This window comes from Phocoena phocoena, chromosome 3 (assembly GCF_963924675.1).
Source record: "Phocoena phocoena chromosome 3, mPhoPho1.1, whole genome shotgun sequence".
NCBI lineage: Eukaryota > Metazoa > Chordata > Mammalia > Artiodactyla > Phocoenidae > Phocoena > Phocoena phocoena.
In genome coordinates this window covers 66,475,751-66,502,015 of record NC_089221.1, presented here as the reverse complement: position 1 = coordinate 66,502,015, position 26,265 = coordinate 66,475,751, and the positions used below count along the sequence as shown (strand labels likewise).

Here is a 26,265-nt window from a genome sequence, read left to right as displayed (position 1 = left end):
CACTTAGAAATAAAAATAAAATCACAGCTGGGATCTCTAAATAACAATTTTGAAACAACATACAAAGGAAATGGGCATCTCAGGGATGTCATCTACCCAGTTGCCATGTACAGAATGAGCTATTTTACCAGTGTAAACAAAATTAATGATAATTTCTTTAAAAATAAGGAAGCTTACCCTGACAAAACTTCAAAGATCCTTACAAACTTGGCAACATAAGCTCAGTATATACTGGCTGCATGTGGATGTGCAATTTGTCTTGCCATGACTCTTTCCATTTACTGTTCCTCCTTTAGCCAAGGCCCTCCCAACTTTACACCTGGAATATAGTGAATGCCTTAGAACTTTAATAAATCAATTCAATAAAAATTTGAGCACATTAACTACATCCAAAATTAAGAGACATTATATAGAGCATGGTAATTAGCCCACATGCTTTTGAAGTCACTAGCTCTGCCACTCACTAGCTATTTGGCTCTGAATTAAGTTATACACCACTGAACGTTAGTTTCCTCATCCATAATAGTGAGAGAATAACAGGACCTATTTCATAAAATCATCAGGGTTGCATGTGGCATAATGTATGGCATACAGAGGTCATTCCCATTATTAAGCACAGTAAAAGAATGAAATATGACAATTACAATGTCCCAGACCTTATGCAGCTATAAACTGAACTCAATTCAGTGTAAGTCGAATTACGAAATAATTCGATGACCTATAGGAATAACAAGAAAGGTGACACCAGTTTTGAAAAAAAGGAGAAGGTAAGTGAAAACTTCTTGAAGAATAAGGCATTTCCACATACCCACAAAAATATGCACTTTTCATAAGACAGTATATGTAAGAGATATTTAGAGAATAACAAGGGCCTTACAGAGGTGATCAAAATATCTGATTCATTTCTGTCACAAAGAGATTGAAATAGCATTATTTTTTCAGCACAAGGCTATTAATATATTTATCTGTTTCAGATTAGTATTTTGGGAAGTTTAACACCAAAGAAGCACACTGACTGAATAAATCTCATTGCAACACTTTAAAAGAATACCCATACAAAGGGCTAATGCCTCTAACACAGAAAGACCTCTTAACATTTCAAGTACAAAGGACCAAAATCCAACAGAAAAAAATGTAAAATACATGAACAGACCATATATTTTAAAAGGATATAAAAATGACCCATAAACATATAAAAAGGTGTTCGAATTCATTCAAAATTAGAGAAATGCAAATTAACACTGAGGTACCACTTTGTACCTATCAGACTGGAAAAAATTAAAAAGTTTAGCAGTACGTTCTGTTAGTGAGGCTCTGGGGAATTAGACAATTTCATATGTTGCTGATGGTAATACAAACTGGTCCAACTCTTCTGGAGGGGAATTTGGCAATATCTAAGAAAACAATATATGCATTTATTTTCTAGCAATCACACATCTGGGAATTTACCCTGAAGATAAACCCCCAACAATGCAAAAATACATAGATAATTCACTGCAGCACTGTCTGAATTGCAGAATACTGGAAACAACTTAGATGCTCATACATAGGAGAGAAGTTGAAATTTTTATATTACCACACTATGGAATATGAAGTGCCTGTAAAGATGAAAGAGGAAAATCTTTATGAATTGACGTGGAGTGATTTCCAGGACACGCTGTTATGTGAAAAAATAAAAAATGCAAAAAAAAGTGTTTACAGCATACTACACTTCATATAAGAAAGAATAAAATGTGAAAAAATATACATGCTCATTTGTACTAAAGAAATACGGGACATATAAACCAGAAACTAATGAGCTTGGTTACCTAGAGAAGCTGCTGGGAACTTAATGAAAAAAGTATAGGAATGGGAAGAGGGTAGTAGGGATGAGGGAGAAGTAGCCCTTTTCTGAATATACCTTTGTAATAGCTGATTCTTGGCAATTGTTCACATCCCAAAAACTAAATAAATAATATCAATCAGAATGTGAGTTGAACCCAAAATGGAATAGGAACACTGAAGGGATGGGAAGGAATAAAACTAATTTAAGACATTCTGGAAAATCATATTTTAAATGTACATTGTAAGGATAAAGACAAAAAGAACTATATACAAATAGTGCACTATATTTAGAAAATTTGATTTTCACTGGGATACAAGTAAACAATTCTGAAACTACTTTACATTTACACTAGGACTGAGTAAATAAGTAAACATATTGTGGCTAATGAAAGCCAGATTTTCACTGCCAGAGGAAGTGGCAAATAAGCAAGAGGGGAAGGCTAGAATAAACTCTGTGACACTGGGTTGAACGAAAGGTTTTTAACATATATACAAATGGAGAAATGCAGATGTGTGCACATATATTTATAAGTTTACACATGTATTTGCTAGCTCTGCTAGTCCACTGAGGGGACCCAGAAGCAATGGCACCGCAGGAGCAAGAAGCCCACCTAGTACCCAGATGTTGATTATAAAATATAATCTTAAATAAAAGGAACTATTGCTCTTTGGATAAATGGTTGGTTCCAGGGCTGAGTCAGGAAAGACAAGATGAGCCTGGTACATCTTGCGGTGCCAGAAAGTCAGGAAGGGCTCAAGGTAATGGAGACATATCTAAAAGACCTGAAAGTTGAAGAAGTTCCTAATAGCAAAATCGAGGACAATTTGAGCAATAAAATAAATCATGAGAGTAATTTAACCCATAGAATAAAATAAATGTACTCATAAGAGTACACACTCATATAAATAAATAATTGAATAAATAAATGGAAGAGAAGAAACAGCTTTTCCTTACAGTAGAATTCCAATTAATGAAGAATTCCAATTAATGAAGTAAAGGAATGATGAAACTAGAAAATCATAATTAGATATATCAGACTAATAACTGCTGGAGACAAAAATCATCAATGCATGTTAAAATTAGTGGGTAAAATTATGATGAAAAATACGGTATTTGTATACTCTCAAAATTATTTAAACACAAGATACTTATTAACAACAAAAGGAAAAAATAGCAAGTTTACAGTGGAAAGAAACCTGGCAGACACTCCCTTAATCAAGTATTCAAAGTTAATATCACTAGTAATAATGCAGATAGATAACATGTACCTCATAATATGTTTCACTGAGAAGGATAGAGCATCATTTCTTTGATATTCTTGTGAAAATCCATAAATTCAACCTAACCATGAGAAAACATAAGACAAAATAACCAGCCAGTGTTCTTCAAAGGTAGGAAAACCAAGACTGAAGAACTTTCACAGACTAAAAGATAATGGAGACCATCAAATGCAATGTGAGACACTTGTATTCTGGACCAGGAAAAAAACTTTAGTGAGCATAATGAACTGAAATGTTTGTTTCTCCCCCAAATTCATACACTGAGGCCCTAACCCCTTCTAATGTGATGGTATTTGGAGGTGGGGTGTTTGGGAGGTAATTTGGTTTAGATGAATTCACAAGGGCAGGGCCCCCTGATAGGATTAGTAACTTTATAAGAAGAGGAAGACATGTATACTCTAATATGTATAAAATAGATAACTAATAAGAACCTGCTGTTTAAAAAAATAAAATAAAATAAAATTCGAAAAAAAAAAAAAGAAGAGGAAGAGATTAGAGCTAGCTCTCTGTCCACCACGTAAGAATACAGCAAGAAGGCAGCCGACTGCAAGCCAGGAGGCAGGTTCTTCCCAAGAACTGAATCGGATGGTTCCTTGATCTTGGACTTCCCATCCTACAGAACTGTAAGAAATAAATTCCTGCTATGTAAGCCACCAGTCTATGGTATTTTGTTACGGAAGCCACGGCAGACTAAGAGTGGTAAAAATGGGAAAATTCAAATAAGATCTGTAGTTTACTGTGTCAGTGTTAATGTCCTGATTGTTAATAATTGTACCATGATTACATAAAATGTGAATATTAGGGAATATAGGGTAAAGGATATACAGGAATTCTCCTTAGTATTTTTGCCACTTTCTCTATAAGTCTAAAATTAAAGTGTTAAAAAAGATAGCTGTCAAAAGATATAAATTGATCAAGAACCATAACAAATCAGGAAAAACATCATTATAATCCACCATTATGGTTCTAGTCACATGGGCATATCTCCACTATTGGACTGGTTTTGGATTATTTGTAGCCAGAAATGTCACATCCTCTCCAGAAGTTGCACAAATAAAGCAATTAATCTTTAATTGTTATAATGGGATACCTTTTAAACAATTATTTTTTTGCATGCTTCCAGTTTTGAATAAAATTATTTACTATGTGGCCAATTTTAATCAATGTATGTTATGTTACTATACCAGAAAATTCAACAGAGAAAATGAAGCTCTGGATCCACCAGTAAACTTACATCTGATAGAGCATACAGTATAACAATAACATGTGCTTAACAAGGCTTCTCTGAGGTCAAGGGAGTTCTAAGTCACTCCCAATTTTTTAATCTCCAGACATTAAAAGTGAAATGAAGATTACAAAAATTATATCATCATATTTAAATTGATTTTATTTATAGTGTGCTTCAACTGATATAGCTTGAAATGGGATAAAATTTTAAACTGGCATAAAGAATGTCTGCTAAGACAATGTGTATAAACCCATTTATAGATAATATCAGAAGTATATGCTGGAGGTCCTTCGGAATACAAGGCATCAACGTGATGGCCTCTTGGGACAGGTCACAAACTATACAATTCACAGTTAACAAAGATCTGCACACACACATCAATCTTACTGCCTAAAGCCATAAACTCTGGGTGTTCTCATTATTAGCCTATTTGAACTCAGTTTTTTCATCATTAAATAAAGACAAATGACTTGCTGAAACCCATATAATTAGAAATAGATACAAGACTCAAGACAAGATCTCAAGTTCTTTCCATTATGCCACATTTCCTCTCAACAAAAGGTCACTCCCAAGACATCCAGATTGCTGGAATTTCAAACTCAGCTAAGACATGGTCACCGCCCTCAAGGATTTTACCGTATAATGGAAGAGACACCCAAGTGTTATTAAATAATTAATAACAACAAATATTTATAAAGTGACTATTATAAGCAAGAACTGTCCTAGAAAAAGTATACACACACACACACCTATACACTAATTCATTAAATCCTTACAATCACTAAGTCAGGTATTAGTATTATTTCTGAACTACAAGAGAAAAACTGAGGACAAACAACTGAATAAGCTGCCCACAGTCTCACACCTGAGATCCAAATCAAGTCATCAGGCAATGGGACAGTAGCATGTCCAGAATGGGTTACATAGGTGCAGTAGGCTATAAACTGTTTTAGTAGTGAATTTTTAAAGTATAAAAGTATAACCTTTAAAAAATGTATAATAGTTTCAATGTCATTTGAACAGTATTTCTCTCTCTATAAACTTCCTAAATTCAATATTTTTTGAAGAGGTACATACAGCTATACTACACTGCATCTCTTCCAAACTTAACCACTGAAATATACTAGGTGGTCTAATTACTACATTAGTTATGATTTTTTATCAACATTAAAGATTTCTGTTCTGCATTCATTTTTAAAATACCTAGTTTTAATATCAACTTAATTAGCAATTACGTTCCACAATTTTTCCTGCTAATACAAAAGTATGTACCCCTTTCATCATCATCATCACCATCTGATTTTAGATGTTCCTCAAATATTTTAGATTCTATTAATCTTCTCAATTGGTTATTTACCTACAATTTCAGGATAGTAACAGTCAATGAAAATCTGATTCTTGACTGAATTTCATAATAAACAGTTTTCTTCTAGAAATAAAAAAGCAATGCCTATCTAAGAAAATAAACAACTGAACGTAATTTGATTAAATTGATAAAGAAGACCGTAGGTCTTTATAGCTTCAGAAAATCAAGTTTTCAAAGTATAACTAATTTTAATTTTTTCTATGCAATAATTTAAAACAGTATTAAGAATGTAGGTGACTATAAAGCAATTATACTCCAATAAAGATGTTTTAAAAAAAAGAATGTAGGTGATCTAAAAATATTTTGCAAATTTAAAATTCTAAAGTGAGAAAGTCAAAGCCCTAGAATCACCTTAAGTACTTTATCCTTCGTAGACTCAAATTTTAAATGATGATAACAATGACTTAGTTAAAGCTGGAGCATCATAAGAATTAAAAGAAAATCCAAATTCAAAAAAAGTAACTAAATAATGAAGATTATCACAACTCGGGTGCCTTGATAATCTTCTTCCTAACCTTAGTGTCTTAAGTGCATGGCATGAAGCAATGATACCTAGAAGACCATGCCATCCTACCCAGGGGGGAAATACCATCTCAAATTTTAAAAGTTTCTGTAGGGGCAAAATAAGTAACAAATCTAAGAGACATTATCACTACATGTGATCTAACTCAAGGTACTGTAATTGACAGACAAAGCTAACATGCTACACATAATCGCAAAATTCTTCATTTTACTACCCTGTGTAGAAAGAATGGGAATCAGATAAGGGAGTTGGAAGTATTTTACCTCAATAGGGTATAAAACTGGACCTAAAATAAATGTTTGGGTCCTCTTTAACAGAGCTTTAAAAGGCAAGACCCTAAGGATTACACTGTTCCAAAGTAACTTAAACTGTGTCCCAGAACAAAACAAAAGTTTATAGAAATACAAAAATATGCAGCACCAAGTAAGATTTACAATATTTGGCATCCAATCAAAGATTAGCAGGCATGCAACAAAAAGAGAAAATATAACACAGAAAATATGATAGGGCAGAAAAATCTATCAATACCTATGCCAAAATAATACAGGTTACCAAATTAATGGACAAGGTCATTGAAAGTGACTATAATTTTATTCCATATATTCAAGAATGTAAAAGAAAGATTGTACACGGTAAGAAGAGTTAGAAAAGACATTAAATAGATGTGAATCAAACTTTGATGAAAACCACAATTTCTGAGATAAAAGATACACTGAATGAAATTAACAGCATATTACACATAGCAAAAGAAACAGTGAATATGAAGACAGAGCAATAGAAACTATTCAAAAATAAAAATGGGGAGAAAAAAAAGAAAGGAAGAAAGAAAAGAGGATCAAGGAGCTATAGGACAAATTCAAGCAACATAATATACATGTATTGATATATATAATTGGAGTCTCCAAACAGGAAGGAAGGGAAACAGAAAAACTATTTGGATAATGACCAAATTTTGCCAAAACTGACTAAAAATATAAACTAACAGATCAAAGAGGCTCAATAAATATAAAAAACTACACTAAGGCATATCATAATCAAATTGTTCAAAGACAGTGATAAAGAGAAAAATTTTAAAAGAAGCTGGAGAAAGAAGGCACATTGCTTAGATATGAACAATGACAACTGACTAGCCAGAAGACAATAGAGCAACATTTTTAAAGTACTGAAAGAAAAAACTGTCAACTTAGAATTTTCTACTCAGTGAAAATATCTTTTAAAAAGGGTGAAATACAGACTCTTGCAGATTCACAAAACTTGAAAGAATCCATCACAAGCAGACCTGCATGAAAAGAAACATTAAACAAAGTCCTTCTGACAGAACATAAATAATATTACATGGAAAACTGGATCTACACAGAATAATGAATTGCTCCAGAAGAGGTAAATTTGTGGGTAAATATAAAAGACTTTCAAAATATTTAAATCACTTTAAAAGACAACTCAGAATTCTGATTCTGGACAAGATGGAGATAGCTCATTACATTCTATTACTCTCACTAATTACAAACAAAAATCCTGAAAGACTTAAAGCAACTATTAAAAGATTCTTTAAGGTAGAGAAAAGAAAGCATATTTACTAGGAACCTTGGAACTTGAGGAAAGACTTGGCAGAAAGTTCCCTGGTTGGTTTTGTTTTGTTGACCTTCATATATCCAACCTGGATATTAAAGAAGCCTGCAACATGAAAACACCAGTGGGTACAAATAAACAAAAAGAAAAACTACTTCTGTCTGGCCGTGGTAAGTAGAAAAGGGTAGCCAGGAAAGACAGAAGCCTTTTACCTAAAACCCTTCCCCTCTCAGTTCAGGCTAAGAACCCAGAAGAAACATGCCTATCCCCATCCTGATCCCAATCCTGTACTAAAGACAGGAGGCTGTAGGTGAAGCCTCGTCTACCACCCTCACCCTGAACTCAGAAGGTGAAGTCCCTTCCTCTCTCTACTTGGGGCTGTGGCCATGGAAATGGTGGGCAGGGACTTAACATCCAGCCATTCTCACCCTGCACTAATCAGGTGGCACTCTTCTCCCCAGTACCACAGACATACACCATGATCAAGTATATTCCAGGAATGCAAGGCAAAAGCTCAATCTTTGTAATCCACCATATTAACAGTCTAAAAAAGGAAACTCATATGACCACGACTTGATACAGAAAAAAGCATTTAAGACAATTCAATATCTATCCATAATAAAACCATCAGCAAACCAAGAATAGAAAGAAATTTCCATAATCTGATAAAGAGCATTTGAAAAATAAAACTATAGCTAACAGCATACTTAATGGTGAAAGCCTGAATGCTTTCCCCCAAAAATGGGGCATAAGGCAAGGATTTCTGTTCTCACCACTAAAATTCCACATAGTAGTTTCATATCCTAGCCAGTGAAATAAGGCAAAGAGAGGAAATAAAAGGCATAAAGATTGGGGGGAAAAAAGGAAATAAAACTATACCCACTGGCAGACATTATTATATAAGTAAAAGATACCAACAAAACTACACACACACAATAAAACAACAACAACAAAACACTCTGGAACAAATAAGGAAATTTAGCAAGGTTGGGGATTATAAGGTAAACACAAAAAAATAAACTATATTTATATATGAGTAATGGAACTATTGGAAACTCAAATTAAAAAAAATAAAACCACTTATAATAATTCCAGAAAGACTGAAATAACTAGAAATAAATCTAACAAAACACGTACAGGATCTGTGTGCTAATAAACACTACAAAATACTGATGAAAGATATCAAAGAAAACCTAAAAAATACTGTGCTTATGGACTAGAATACTCAATTGTGGTTTTTTTGTAAATAAAGCTGCTTTTAAAATGTATTCGGAAAGGCAAAGAAACCAAATTATCTAAAACAACATTGAAAGAAAGAATAAAGTTAGAGGAATTACACAACCTAATTTTAAGGCTTATAATATAGCTACAGTAATTATGACAGTGTGGTACTGGTGGAGGGATATATACATAGATTCATGAAACAGAATACAGAGTCCAGAAATAGACCCACACAAGTACAGCCAATGATTTTTAATAAAGGGGCAAAAGCAATTCAATGGAGAAAGGAGAGTCTTTTCAACTAATGGTCTTAGTTCAAATGGACATTCATATCCAAGAAAATGAACCTTAACCTAAACAAAAGTAACCCAAAACAGATGATAGATCTAAATGTAAAACGTGAAACTATAAAACTTTTTTAAAGAAAATCATGGAAAATCTTCATGACCTAGGGATAGGTAAAGAGTCCTTACACATGACACCAAAGAATAATCCATAAAAATTTTAAAAATCCACAAATTGTACCATTCATCAAAAATAGAAACTTCTGTTCTACAAAAGACCCTATTAATAAAATGAACATACCAGGGCTTCCCTGGTGGTGCAGCAGTTAAGAATCCGCCTGCCAATGCAGGGACATGGGTTCGAACTCTGGTCCGGGAAGATCCCACATGCCGTGGAGCAACTGGGCCTGTGCGCCACAACTACTAAGCCTGCGCTCTAGAGCCCACGAGCCACAACTACTGAAGCCTTCATGCCCTAGGGCCGTGCTCTGCAACAGGAGAAGCCACCTCAGTGAGAGGCCCACGCACAGTAACGAAGACTCAATGCAGCCAAAAATAAATAAATAAATAAATTTTAAAAGAAAAAAAACAAAAAAACCTCATTTCAACCTCCTAGAAACTTCTGGTTTCTTCTTCAATTTCTCTAAAACAAAAAAAAAGTGAACATACCAGTGATAGATTAGAAGATATTTGCAAATCACACATCTGATAAATAAATACAAACAATGCAACTAAAAACATGGGTAAAATTTGAAAAGACTCTTCACCAAGATGGTTATACAGATGTCAAATAAGCACATGAAACCAACATCCTCAGCCATTAGGGAAATAGAAATTAAAGCCACAATGAGATACCATACATACCATGCCTATTAGAATGGCTAAAATAAAAAATACGGACAACACTAAGTGCTGCAAAGAGTGTGGATCCTTCATACATTTCAGGTAGGAATATAAAATGGTACACCCACTTTGGAAAACAGTTTAGCAGTTTCTTTATAAAGGTAAACACATACTTGTCATACAGCCAGTATTCCCAATCTTAGATATTTATCTTAAAGCAGAGATCAGCAAACTCTTTCTAAGAGGACCAAAAGTAAATATTTCAGTCACTGCACACCACAATGTCCTGTTGCAGCTGTTCAACTTTGCCATTATAACACAAAAGCAGCCACAGACAATACACAAATGGGCACACTTATGTCCCAGTAAAACTTTACCAAAATGGGCAGCCGATTTACAGGATATAGTTTGCCAATCTCTGCACTAGAGAAATGAGGACTTATATTCACACAGAAACCTATGCATGAATGTTTAAAGCAGCTTTGTAATAGCCAAAAAGTGGAAATGACACAAATGTTCTTAAGTCATTAATGGATGAACAAACGGATACAGTCATACAATGGACTACTCAGAAATAAATAAAAATAAATTATGATATTTGCAACAACTTGAATGTCTCTCAAGGGCATTATTATGCTCAGTGGGTGGGGGAAGCTAATCTCAAAAGGCTACATACTATATGATTTCATTAATGTACTATTCTTGAAATAACAAAAGCGCAGTGATGAAGAACAGATAAGTGGTTGCTGAGGGTTACATTGGAGAGCCGGTACAACTATAAAGGGGTAGCACAAAGGAACAAAGAGGTTTCTTTGTGATAATAGAACAGTTCTGCACCCTGATTGTGGTAGTGGTTATATGAATCCATACATGTAATAAAATTCATATAAGTATAAACACACAAAAACGAAACAAAAAAGCATAACAACAAAAAAACAGATTACTTGTAAAAAGTAGCAAAATCTGTATAAGGTTTGTAGTTTATAATATTGTGCCAATGTCAATTTCCTGCTCTTAATAATGTACTATGGTTATATATTGTTATCATTGGGGAACCCAGGTGCAGGGTATCCTGAACTCTATGTCTTATTTTTGAAACTTTTTGTGAGTCTAAAATTATTTCAAAATAGATTTTAAAAGTTAATTGGCTGTTAAAAACGAAAATTATTACAATACATTGTGGAGTTTATAACATACATATCGATAGAAGTAAAATGTATGACCAAAATAACATAAAGGCTAGGAGAGAAAAAATGGATGTATAATGTGTGTGTGTATATATAATGTATATTGCTATAAGAGTTTTAAACTATCTGTAAAGCAGTATTTCACTTCAAGGTAGACTGTGATAAGGTAAAGATACATGCTATAAACTCTAAAGCAAGCATTAAAATAGCGTAAAAATGAGTTATAAGCCAACCAAAAAGATTAAATAGTATCATAAAAAAATACTAAAGTAGGCCAAAAAAAGACACAATAAGAGAAACAAGGAAATAAGGTGAAACAGAAAGAGACGGCAGATTTTAAAACCATCATCAATAATTACATAAACTGTAAATGCCCTAAACACCCCAATTAAAAGACACAGATTGCCAGATTGGATTAAAAAAGCAAAATCCAACTATATATTTCTTAAAAGAAACCCAATTTAAATAAAGACAAAAATAGTCAAAAGCAGAAGGATGGAAAAAGATATGTCATGCTAACTCCTATCAAAAGAAAGCTGGAAGTGGATTTTAGATCAAAGAATTTTAAGTGTTAGAGGGTCATTTCATAATGATAAAGGGATCAAATCATCACGAGGACAAGACAAACCTTAATGTTTTGCACTTTATAACAAAGATTCAAAAATACATGAAGCAAGACCTGATTATGGTTCAAGGAGAATAAACCAATCCATAATTACAGTTACAGATTTGAATACATTCTCTGTCATTGGTGCAACAAGTAGATAGAAAATAAGCAAAAATATAGAAAACTTAAACAAGCTCAACCAACTTGATCTGACATTTATAGAACAATCCACCAAACAGCAGAATAAACATTTCTTTCAAGTGTTCAAAGACCACTGAACAAGAGAGATCATATTTGGAGCCTCAGTATAAGTCCAAATAAATTTAAAAGTTTAGTGGCTGCCTGGAACCTGGAGAGTAAGCAGAGTGAGGAAGAAAGGGGCTAATTGGGGATTGACCTCAAAGAGGCACAAAGGAACTGTCTAGAGTAATGAAAACTGAATTTTACATAGGTACATTCTATTGTATGTACACTACACCTAAACAACAAGAAAATTTTTACTTGATTTTGACAGAGACCTGGATTCTACCCTACCTGACTTACTACCTGTGCTTTCCTTAGGAACTTGCTTATGCTTTTAGCAACTGTTTCCTCACATACAGAGAGTGATGATGCCAACACCACATGATGAAGTGAGAGTACATGTTAACTGAAAAGGAGATTAACTGAAAAATAATAAGCAAATATTAATACTCAAAAGTTCTCTTAGAGCATAGTTTTTACATGCTACTTCCTACTTCTGTTTTTGCTCTAAGTTATTTTCTGAAAAATCCTGGAATAACTGAAAAAATTAAAATATAATGACTGAGGTATTTCTTATAAAAGAAGAAAACACTTTAAATCAAAGCAGAGCAATATGAAAAAAGAAAAGGAAAATGAGTTCTCAAATACAAAACTGTATAACTAAAAATTAATTTTTTAAAGTAATAATTCTGAAGTCTTTTCCATGGCTTAACTACAAAACATATACTTTGAGCAGGACTTCTGCACCACTTACATTACTGATTTAGTTCCCACATTCCAAAAGGTCAGGAATTATAAAGCGTTTAATACAAAAATGGCAGACGTATACAAATATTTTTATCATAGAAATAAAGAATACTGCAATTTCTTTTTGAGGCATTCAAGTACCACATTTGCAACCCATACTCCCACAAACCTGAAAATCATTACTATTTTTGACAAACTCTTTGGCAGAGTACCATAACAAATGCTCCAATTCTGATATTTCATCTGGAAATACCCATTTGATTTCAAAGTCCCCCAAACCACAGGGACACATGGCAATAATATAGGATTTTAGACTGCTGTTTTTAAAAACAACTTTGAATGCTTTGGGCTAACTTATTTTACTTCATTTTTATATATCTGAGAAATGTAAGTTAAATAAATATAGAGAGGTTGTTTGAACTTTTTTAACTTCCACTTAAAAAAAGTTATGACATATAGTAAGATACAAACTAACCTATACCTTACTATATGTTGTAACATTTTTTAAACAACTGAAACAATTATTTATAATGAAAATTCTGGAGAAAGACCCTTGTAACAGTAAAAGTGAACCCTTCTAAATGATTGAATGATCATTCAATCTCTCCTAAAATGTAACATGCAGAGATTGCTCCTTGTCCCTCAATATCCACCTTCCCCTTTTTACACAGTAATGAAAATTTCTGGGCATAGGACACAGCTGAAGATCACACTTCACAGATTCCCTTGCAGCTAGGTGAAGCCATGTGACAGTTCTGGACAATGGGATGCAAGCAAAAGTAATGCTTGCAATTTTACAGTGATGGTCAAAGAAAATGCATGTGTGCTTTATTTTCTCTTTAACTCAGTCTTGTTGCCTGAAAGGTGAGCATAAGAGTAACAATGAGATTAAAAACTCCCTGGGCCCCTGCATCATAAAACCATTGTATTAACCCAGGCCTGCCTATTTGGATCATTACATCAGAGAAAAGCAAACTTCCATGCTTTTTAAGTCATCAAGTTTTCAGGCTAACTGTATCCGAAGCCAATATCTGCTGGTGGGGGCAGGAGAGAGGAAGGGAAAGAAAATGCAAAAAGACTTTATTTTAATTCTAATAGAAACCTAAAGCCAATTTTCATGTATGCTTCTAGTGTGTGGGGGAGGGTGTGTACGTGTGCTTATCATGTTTAATTTTCTTTCAAACCTCATGGCTTTCCTTCATTAGGACTATTTTTAGAAACATAAAACTGCAGTATGTTAGATGACCTGGAATGAATCCAAGAAATCACTTCAAAACTTTATAGATGAGAAAACAGATGTATGAGCAAGCTAAACTATGAACCCATGGTTACTATTTTTTTTTAAGTTTTTGAATTCTATTTTATTTATTTTTTTATACAGCAGGTTCTTATTAATCATCAATTTTATACACATCACTGTATACATGTCAATCCCAATCACCCAATTCAGCACACCACCACCACCACTTGACCCGTGGCTTACCCCCCTTGGTGTCCATATGTTTGTTCTCTACATCTGTGTCTCAAATTCTGCCCTGCAACCCGGTTCATCTGTACCATTTTTCTAGTTCCACATACATGTGTTAATATACGATATTCGTTTTTCTCTCTTTGACTTACTTCACTCTGTATGACAGTCTCTAGATCCATCCACGTCTCAATAAATGACTCAATTTCATTCCTTTTTATGGCTGAGTAATATTCCATTGTATATACGTACCACACCTTCTTTATCCATTCATCTGTCAGTGGGCATTTAGGTTGCTTCCATGACCTGGCTATTGTAAATAGTGCTGCAATGAACATTGGGGTGCATGTGTCTTTTTGAATTATGGTTTTCTCTGGGTACATGCCCAGTAGTGGGATTGCTGGGTCAGATGGTAATTCTATTTTTAGTTTTCTAAGGAACCTCCATACTGTTCTCCATAGTGGCTCTATCAATTTACATTCCCATCAACAGTGCAAGAGGGTTCCCTTTTCTCCACACCCTCTCCAGCATTTGTTGTCTGTCGATTTCTGATCATGCCCATTCTAACTGGTGTGAGGTGATACCTCATTGTAGTTTTGTTTGTTTGTTTGTTTGTTTTTGCAGTATGCGGGCCTCTCATTGTTGTGGCCTCTCCTGTTGCGGAGCACATGTTCTGGATGCGCAGGCTCAGCGGCCATGGCTGACAGGCCTAGCCACTCCATGGTATTGTGGGATCCTCCCGGACCGTGGCACGAACCCGTGTCCCCTGCAACAGCAGGCGGACTCTCAACCACTGCGCCACCAGGGAAGCCCCTCATTGTAGTTTTGATTTGCATTTCTCTAATAATTAGTGATGTTGAGAAGTTTTTCATGTGCTTCTTGGTGATCTGTATGTCTTCTTTGGAGAAATGTCTATTTAGGTCTTCTGCCCATTTTTGGATTGGGTTGTTTGTTTCTTTAATATTGAGCTGCATGAGCTGTTTATATATTTTGGAGATTAATCCTTTGTCCATTGATTCGTTTGCAAATATTTTCTCCCATTCTGAGGGTTGCCTTTTCATCTTGTTTATGGTTTCCTTTACTGTGCAAAAGCTTTTAAGTTTCATAAGGTCCCATTTGTTTATTTTTGTTTTTATTTCCATTACTATAGGAGGTGAGTCAAAAAAGATCTTGCTGTGATTTATGTCAAAGAGTGTTCTTCCTATCTTTTCCTCTAAGAGTTTTAGTGTCTGGTCTTAACATTTAGGTCTCAAATCCATTTTGAGTTTATTTTTGTGTATGGTGTTAGGGAGTGTTCTAATTTCATTCTTTTACATGTAGCTGTCCAGTTTTCCCAGCACCACTTATTGAAGAGACTGTCTTTTCTCCATTGTATATCTTTGCCTCCTTTGTCATAGATTAGTTGACCATAGGTGCTTGGGTTTATCTCTGGGCTTTCTATCTTGTTCCATTGATCTATGCTTCTGTTTTTGTACCAGTACCATATTGTCTTGATTACTGTAGCTTTGTAGTATAGTCTGAAGTCAGGAAGTCTGATTCCTCCAGCTCCATGTTTTTCCCTCAAGACTGCTTTGGCTATTCAGGGTCTTCCGTGTCTCCATACGAATTTTAAGATTTTTTGTTCTAGTTCTGTAAAAAATGCCATTGGTAATTTGATAGGGATTGCATTGAATCTGTAGATTGCTTTGGGTAGCACAGTCATTTTCACAATATTGATTCTTCCAATCCAAGAACATGGTATATCTCTCCATCTGTTGGTATCATCTTTAATTTCTTTCATCAGTGTCTTATAGTTTTCTGCATACAGGTATTTTGTCTCCCCCCAGGGTTACTCTTATCAAAAAAAAATTAGGTCTTTTTTACATGGCTCATGAATGAAAATGTTTTCTGAAGGAACAGAGCAAATTATGAGAGAAGAAGAGGAAGACATTTTTAATTAAGACGTATTATTTGCATGACAAAGTATATACTGCAAAATCCATAAGAACTGTAAAAGGCAGAGCGAAAAGAGTGACACAAAGTACGTGATAATCTCTTGAGTAGGCAACAGTACTTATAGTGAAGAGATAATGAGTTCTAAATGCTTGTACTAGAGTATGCTGTCATCCAGAACAATCTACTGCCAACTGAAGTGTCCTGGTGATGGAGCAGGAAGGGTCCCAGAGGTTTGTACTGTACGGAGAAAAAGAGTTAGCATCCAACTGGCCATTCAACATTTATCCCAATGAGAAGTAAGCTAAAATTAGAAGTCTATGTTATCTGTAAGGAAAAGCCAATGAGAGCAAAAATGAAATTTTGAGTATTATGAGCTCAAAAGCAATCTCATGAAAATTATGGATCCATTCCTCAAAAAAAATGTATATAAACATCAACATACACATTATACATATTAAATATTTCATTGCTTTGGAAATGGACAATTAAAACACAAGGTAATATTTCAAAAAAATACAGGTCTTCTTGAATATAAAAATTAGTAGTTATTTCCTTTTTAAAAATAGGAAAAAAGGAGAAAATTTGATAGAAATGTAAATTTCAAATAAGTCATATGACTTGAATACTCAAAATGTTCAAATTATGCAGTGATCTTCAACACAGAATTAGACACATAAAACTTCTTGAATTGATGACAACAAATGCCCAAAAACCCTGACTCTAAGAGGTATGAAACTGGTAGCTAATGTACTTAGAACTCATGGAATATTCTTTGTCATGGGAGAGTAACCTTATGTCAACAACAGAACAGAATTCACTATAACCTTTTAAGGTGAATCTATGTTCATTCTTTTCTTCTAAGTGTAGGTGGTCATTTTTGGCAACAATCAGACATCTGTGTCATCAAGGAATGGATTACAAACTCCTTTTAAAGTTTTAGGTCATCCAAAGCAAAATTAGCCTTAAAAAGTATTCTGCCATATTTCCAATTGTCTGCATATTTTTGCCAGCAGATGAATTTAAAAGATACTGTCACTCTGAAATTCAACTTGCAGAAGCACATCCTACAGCACTAGAAGATTCCCATGGAAATTTGGCCAAATAAACTTGTGATTTTCATCTGCATCTGTAAGGCTGACTGTAGCACCTCATACTGAAAGTTTTATCTCATTCAAACATCCAAAAATATCTCTCAAGTAAGCCAAGTCATGAACTCCTCCTCATCAAACCATTCTGAAAGTAGCCTTTCTTTTTCTCATAGGCAAATTAATAAATGAATAAATAGTGAGGCAGGAATCTAAACTACATTGTAGTGCTTTAGGGCATATTTGTTAGGGAACCAACACTCATCTGCCTTACTAGGAATCTCTTAATCTGTTTCTATTTTTTTGAGAAAACCTGTTGAAAAGCTAGTGGTTCAAGCCTTTGGCTCTGATAAAGTTGATTAATATCAGGGTAGTAAGCAAGCTATCTTTCAGGATTATTGTCACGGTTTTTGAGTCTGATACATGCCAAGCCAACTGTAAACAACTGAAGTCATGAGGACTTTCTTCACAAAGGCGGCAAGATCCGATGTAACGCTAAGCATGGCAAGTACTCCATCCAAACCCTCCTTTTCACCATGTCAAAGATACCAAAAGCCTTTCAGGTACCCAAAAGTACTCTCACACTCTTAATTTGTTATGTACCAGTGTAACACAACACATATGAAAACCAGAAACTGGAGGCATGAAATAATGTTAGTCATTACATACATATGCTTGTTGAGTGGGAAATGGCATTATAACCAATTTGACAATGATCTGCTTCAAAATATTAGAAGAAACAGTCAGCAGTTCCATAGTATATAACATCATTTGATTGTACTTGAGCCACAGGAAAGAGTACTTTGCGATAAATAACAAAATTTCAGTAGTCAGTTCAAACCTTACCCTAATTTAAATTATCATCTTAAGAACCTCAGCTTATTGAAACTTACATAAATTGGCAGCTAAGTACTATAAGTATGTATCTTCTAAACAATTCAGAATAATTCTAAATTTTTCAGAAACAATTACTGAAGCCAGGCTCTCTGTATTATTCTATACAGGATAATATATATTTCAAATTAATGATTCCATCTGTTGCTTCAAATGTTTCTCTAATTGGTGAAATCCCTTTAATCATTCTGAATTAAAGATTTTTTTTAAAAGAATTTTTTAAACTCAATCTAGTTCTGGCACACTGTTCAATAACTGTCTCTAAATTTAAGAAAGCTTGGGTTGAAAGTTCTTTCTATTTTAATACTTCTAAGTTTGATAATATAAATAAAATACCTTAATTTCTAATCAAATGTCTTACTACACTTATCTATATAATTTTGTAATTGCAAATACATGCTAATAAAGAAGAAAATAGGTTATAATTATTAAATATTCAAAGAAAAATATATTATTTTCTTTCTCAAAAATCAGTATTTCAAAAAAAAAAAAAAAAAAAATCAGTATTTCCCCAAACTCATTTCAGTAAGCCTTGTCTCATGGTCTAAAACTTCTGACGCCATTTTTCATACTGCTCATTCGTGTAATTATCTCAATAATACTTAGTCTTAAAGCATTAAAAATGAAATATATTTTCCAATAGTTTTTTTCACAATTCATTAACATAAAGCATTTAATGACTATAACTTTGAAGCATTTTTCCAACTTGGAAACCAAGTACTTTTTAAACTTTTGTTTCTGAGCTATTCTGGGAATAATATGCTAGTTACTTAAATAATTTCTCAATAAGTATTCTCTAACATTTTACCAATTATAACATTATGGAAAGTTTTACTTACTGAAACATCTTTCAAGTTTTTCTCAAAGGAGAAGTGACAAGACTCTTTCGAAAAATTGAACTTGTATGTGTCAGTTGGTCCTGCTCCTGACACCAGTGCTTTTCTCAGTTCATCAACATATTTCTCTTTTTCCATTGCCATGTCATCAGCTTCTTGGGAAATCTCTGATTCACAAACTATGAGAAACAATAATAAAAGCCTTATTTACTTGAAAATAAATTCTAAACCTAAGAATAAACATATTTACCTGTTGCTACTAATTTATTACTTATGTAACAGAAATTTAAACAAAATGTAAAATCAATGTCTGCACCACACATTTTTAAGTCAAATTATACCTTTTAACTGAACTAGCAATTTTTGAGACATTAATTTAGTCTCAAATCTCATTGGAAAGCATTAGACTCCTTGTGTTCTTTCTCTGTCCTCAGATCAAATACATGGATTATAAGTTACCACAGAAACAACCGTCTTGTGTACCTGCTCCTAGGTCATAGCAATTATTTCCTATAATGATTAATAAGCTCAATATTTTAAAACATCTTTCTTCCTTGCCTCAATTATTAAAGAGATTAAATAGTCTATAGTCTATTTCTCACTCACATGGGCAGAGTCAAATTAAAGTAAAAATGGAGTTCATTCTTCTCATCTCATTATGTGCCAACAATAAAAATGGTAGATGAAGGGAGTCGATGAGGAAGGAAAGGGAAGGGAATTAATATTTATTGTCTCCTCTACGGCTTGCGTTATATTATATATCTGGTTTCCAATTCTCTCGTCTAGGTACGTTTAAAGCTGATGTTTTACTCATCCGTAGAGATTTTTACTTCAATGATTACATGTTCAATTTTAGATATCCTCTGTTTCTTTTTCATAATACCTTGTTCTTGACACACCCTTCTTTTCAATATTTGAAGGATTTAAATATATTTAAGATCTCATTCAGATCACTCTCTTTGCGTGGTTCCTAGGGTATGAATGCCATTTCTTCTAGCTGCTGACACATTCTTGCTCTGCCTTTTTTCCTTTCCTGCTTTGTGAGGTGTGAACATGACTCTCCTCTAGCCAGAGTATCAAGTGCTCTGGACAGCAGAAAGTCTTCATTTAAGACTTTACTTATTTATTTTTTTAATAAATTTATTTTATTTATTTTATTTTTGGCTGCATTGGGTCTTCACTGCACGCGGGCTGTTCTCTGGTTGTGGTGAGTTGGGGTTACTCTTCGTTGTGGTGTGTGGCCTTCTCATTGCAGTGGCTTCTCTTGTTGTGGAGCACAGGCTCTAGGCGCGCGGGCTTCAGTAGTTGTGGCACGTGGGCTCAGTAGCTGTGGTTCATGAGCTCTAGAGCACAGGCTCAGTAGTTGTGGTGCATGGGTTTAGTTGCTCCGCGGCATGTGGGATCTTCCCGCACCAGGGATCAAACCCGTGTCCCCTGCATTGGCAGGCGGATTCTTAACCACTGTGTCACCAGGGAAGCCCTTCATTTAAGGCTTTAAATGAAGGTTGCTGGTTGGCCTTTCTTGTAGTCCCTACAGGTTTCACCAGTTCTGGACCAGTTTTGAAAGTTAATTTCTTCACTTGGTTTTTACACTTGCGGCAAATTTAAGACAGCTCAAATTTAAACCCCCTACCCTCACACTTATATAACACAGACAGGATTCTGATTTCTGTTAGGAATTTTAATTTACTCATAACCCTTAGTGACTACTCTGATTCTACAACTCCAAGCCAGAGTAATTTTTTTGTCTGTTTTTTTAAAGATTTTATTAACAGGATCACTTCCAGGTTACTTTCTTTATCTTTAGAGATAAAGAAATTCCTTAAGAGGCCTGCAGTCTCAACAGGCCACTCCACTCAGGTATTACAACCACAGTCACTTAGATGTGTATCTAGTTCAGATATTCCATGAACTTATAGTTCTTTAGTTCCCATTAACCACTTTGGTTTTCAGATACCTCTTCACACATGGCACCTGGGGATTCCCTTTCTTACATTCAAAGGCTGCAATGTGTCTGTTTATTTGCTTTTAAAATTACAAGATTTAATCTAATATTTATTTGGAAGGTACGTATGGTTGGGTGGTTTCCTGTATCAACTCAGGATACCACAATGATGAAAGACTCATACGGTTCTATACTTTTTTACTTAAAGGTTACATTTATCTATTTTATTCCTTACAACACTGAAAGATAGATATTCTCATTTTACAAATGATAAAAGTGAGGCTCAGAGAGATCAAGTAATGGTCTAGGGTCATGAAGTAGGTAAGTGGTAAAACTGGGGTCATACTTATATCTCTCTGGTTGTTCTGGTTTGAGGTGAAGCAGAGATATGGGACATTAGCTAAATTATTTACTTCCATAATATTTAAAAAACACACTGGTATGAAATAATATAGAAACAATAAAATCTTGATTAAAGAATCCCTAAAAATATAACAGCTTTTCATAACGTTGGTCCATGTGCTATCAAGGGTCTGGAAGCCCCATGACAGGCAATGAGGAAGAGAGTCCAGGAATGCATCCACATATTTTTCCTGATCAGTTTTTTATAAATTCTAATATTGAAAATAAATGACCTCTCAACGCAGCCTTTGAAAAAAGGTAAGAATAAAAATATGCTTGTGTAATTTTACAGCTTCTAAAATACTTCAACATATTTTTTTCTCTCTCTGAAGCATATGCATATTTAAGATGATCACCACTATCAAATCTATTGACCTTTCAAATACCCTATTAGCTCTTCTGAAAAAACATAAAATTAAGAAGGCAAATGCATCTTATCTGAGGAATAATTTCATATTCTGTGTTTGGATAATTTTGAAGAGTTATAAGTACCTAGAGAGAGAAATTATTTCTCAGAGAAATAGGAAATAATCTGTAGAAACTATCTTTAATGCAACTATAGAAAAACTTATAAGAAAATATGCAAAAAAATAAATGATACAAATGAACTTCTTTACAAAATAGAGACTCACAGACTTCAAAAACAAATTTATTGTTATCAAAGGGGAAAGGTGGGATGGGGGGGATAAATTAGGAGTTTGGGATTAACATATACACACTAGTATATATAAAATAGCTAACCAACAAGGCCCTACTGTATGGCACAGGGAACTCAATATTCTGTAATAACCTATATGGGAAAAGAATCTGAAAAAGAATGGATATATGTATATGTGTAACTGAATCACTTTGCAGTACACCTGAAACTAACACAACATTGTAAATCAACTATACTCCAATATAAAATAAATATATTAAAAAAATAATAAAGTATGTCTACTGATAAAACATCTAGTAAAAAGTATTCTAAATTTCATTACAATGAAAAGATGCCTGTCTGAAAATATTTAATAGAATTTATTGATTCAATTCATTTAGTCCAAAAATGCTTAATTAGCATTTACTATGTGCCAGGCACTATTCTAGGCATGAGGGATACAACCATTAGACAAAAATGCCAGCCTTATGGAGCCTTGATTCAAGTGCTGACATCTTAGATAACCTTTCAGATACCCTCTTAGTATGTTACTCCATCTGTGAATGCTGCATTGGTTAGTGTTTCAAAATATTTCATTCTTGAGAGGAAAAAAACATGTGAAAGGAAATTATTTCTATTTATGCCTCTCCTTTAAAAATATGTTTTGTAAAAAAAAAAGGTATTAGTTTAAGAAGAAAAATTTACTTGAACATTTCCTATAACAGTCAATGTGAAATTCTGACTGCCTATTTAGAACTTCAATCCTAGAAAAACAATTTGGTCACCGGTTTTGAATTTTGTGCTGCAGGAAGCACAGCTGTAAGCAGTCAATGCTCCTTTAAAAACTTCAGTGACCAGGGATAAAAGCCATGAAAATAATAAAATTCAGCAAGGATACAGATGAGCAACATAATATGGCATAAAAAGAGAGCAGGCCAACATGACCAAAAAGCAAGGAATTGTTCTCAGACAGGTAGAATCCAAGAAAGCATCACTTTAACACCATTTATGGGTAGGTGAAGATGTAAGTAAGGAAAGAAAATTCTTTACTTTGGATCCTTATGTATAATGAACCAAAAGACTGCATATCCTAAGTTTGTGTCAGAGCTGAGAAGACACACAGACGTAATAAGTCATCATTATCACGGACCCACTTTTCTACTTCATTCTTTAAAAATCATTTTTCTACTGGGCTCTGTCACATAATCTCCATATAGGTCACCAAACATATCAGTGTTTAGAACAAATATAGGTGGATATAATTATTTGATAATAAATGCATTAAAAAGTTTAATTTACTCTTCAATGAACTTTACCCCAGAGATGGGTGATATAAGTTTCTTACCGCTGACTGCAATTCTTATGAAAGTCAAATAACAGTCATTGATCATTAACCGACTTTGTGACTTAACCCTGTGATATAATCCTCTACAATGTTGAAGTGATGATAGACCACATGATAATTAGACCCCAAAACATTCATTAGATAAAACATTGCTAATGGAAAATAAATCAGTGAGTTTAGTGTGTGGGAGATTAAAAGGAACCCCACATCCTTTTAATTTCACTCAAATGAAAAGAGAAAAAAAATTATCCAAATTGAAGGTTGCAGAAATCAAAAAGTTGTACAAAAAACAGGATGAGGTATAGGAAGGAAATTCATTTTCATGTTTCAAATATTTAATTGTTTCAATTTCTTAATTATCTTATTGTCTATCTGTAAAGTGCCAAACCAAATTATATTTATGTATAAGACTTAAGTAAACATGGAAACAATGTTATATTATTTGATTACGTATTTTGACCCTGAAATTCACACAAGTGAGTAATAAAAGGCATTAAACATTTGTGAGATTTAAAACTTCAATATCTTTGAAAATAAATGACCAGATCCAGTGCAGTATAAAATTTTCTGTTTGAAAGCTTGTTCAGTACAGGAAGCCAAAAGATTAACAATCCACCAAGGGATACAGAAGTTTGATATCACATTTTTGTCACACTAAATTTCATTAGCTGAAAAACAAATGGTAAAACATACTGCATTTATGATCAACGCCAACAAGTAAATATGAAACTGGAGTTTTCATTAAAATATATGCTAACTCTAAAATGAGTAGTTTCCTTTCTTCTTTTTCCTAACCAATTTTATATATTTCAGGCATCCTTTCATTCTTTCTTTCAGAGAATATCCATCAAGGCATGTATGTCCTATGTACTGATAGAAATACTTATGAACAGTGGTTGGCAAATTAGATGTGTACTTTGCTCTCAATGAATGTAGGCTAGTGAAACAATATTCATGTTAAGAATATTAAGAACAACTGCCAGCACATTTTGTATGACATAAACAAAATGTTCCATAAATGTAAAGTTAACTTAAATTTCTGGTTACATTAAGATTTAAGAGTTAACCACAGTATTCTTTTTCTTTTCACAGTCCTTAATGATATAAAAAAAAATTCAAACAACGTATTATTGTTCTTTGTCCTGGTGAATGAGGTTTACTGACTACATCAAAATTTAATCTTTTTCTTTGATATTAAGGTTCTTAAAATACCTCAAGGTCATTCATCTGACCATAACTTCTTGTTATACAGAATAAACCATTTGTTAATTAGAAATATCTAAGTTATAAATTCCTTATATACAACCAACCACATCACCTAGGACCTACCTCCTGGGCTGTGCTGTTGGAACTGCTCTTTTCTCCCTGAAAACTGGCATTAGACTACTGCCATGGTCTTCAACCCTGTGTACCATTTACCCCAAAACAGAGTTATTGTCACTTGGGTATACCTTCACCAGCATACATAGAGCTAACCTGACAAATTTTCCTCCAGTCCTGCACTGCAACAACCAACCAACCACTGAATTCTCTTACATAGAAATTTACAGCTTAAATAGATACCATAACAGGTACTACAAACATTATCCTTGAAATTTCTTTATTTTACAGTAATACTTATATTACCATTCCTCATTCTCTGTCATAAAAAAATGAGTAATAAAAACCAAAACCCTGTAAATACAAATTCAGTTTGACTACGTTGTATAACAGAATTTGTAACACTCAAGAAGAAAACAAAACTTCACAATGTATTGTGATTTTAAAAGGTGATATAATAATTATTACAGTAATAAATTTTAGGGGAATATTTCAAAAGTTGATAGAAGATACAAATAGCACATAAATTAACATGACAAAATTATTTTACCTAAAACATCATTTACAACATAACTCTAGAAATGACTATTTCATAACTGTAGAAATAGCTTTTTAAATCTTTCAATAAAACACTTTAGAAGTATATTATCAACAAAATTTTGCTATATGAGTAAAACATAATTCTAGATATTTTGACTTTACACCTGCAATGTTCCATAAATGATTTCAGGGTCATTAACCTCTTTAAAAAGATTATTACCAAAGATTAAAAAAAGCAAAAGTCTATTTCATAAAATAACAGCCAAAATCCCATAAATGGGTTTGAACTTTGGTTTACAAAGTTTTAGGCTATTAGTTCTGCTTCTTTTTGTTACAAATGTAGTACATGTTCACTGGAAAATAATTCAACAATATAAGTATATGAAATAAAAAGAAAACCACCACCACCCCACTCTCCCAAGCCTTGGCCCAGCCAATCCACCTTCCTGTGCCTCCCAATATTTCCCTGGGGTCCTAAGAAAAGATACATATAAAAAGTACTATTTATGTTTTGTATAAAGAGATCATTTTAAAAACTCTGACCAACTCCAAGAACTAAGACTCAAATGGTTATTTCTCTATCCTTCTATTAATATTACCTACAGAAAATAATATTAATATTACAAATCTGTGTGTAAATCAGACAGCAATAACAAGTAAAAGCAATCATGTTCATTTTAACCAATATCTATTAAAGAAACATTTTAATTTGAAGTATCACTGAGGACTGAAGAATAGCACATTATTGAAATTTTTCTTTAAAAAATTTGCTTTTAACATTACCTGTCCCAGTCCATGCTGACTGCCCATCAGTAAGTGTAATAACAAAACCAGATCCTAGTGTTTTTTCCCAAGCAACTTGTAGAAAATGAATTATATCAGGTTCAGAAGCAAGATAGATTCTGTTTACTTTTCTCTCCATTTCTGATCACCTG

General features: G+C 33.6%; 1 protein-coding gene across 2 annotated transcripts in view; it reads right to left on the bottom strand.

The window, feature by feature from the left end:
- The window catches only part of XRCC4 (X-ray repair cross complementing 4), a 255,708-nt gene that overhangs the window by 202,071 nt on the left and 27,372 nt on the right, over positions 1-26,265 (bottom strand). The window contains exons 2-3 of one of the 2 annotated variants that reach the window (XM_065874517.1): positions 26,114-26,262; positions 19,145-19,320 (exon numbers count right to left, since the gene is read on the bottom strand). In XM_065874517.1, the coding sequence (XP_065730589.1) occupies positions 19,145-19,320; positions 26,114-26,252 (315 nt within the window). In that variant the 5' untranslated portion in view covers positions 26,253-26,262. Of the gene's footprint in view, positions 1-19,144; positions 19,321-26,113; positions 26,263-26,265 lie in introns of those variants that run through there. The other variant, XM_065874516.1, reaches the window with a different exon arrangement.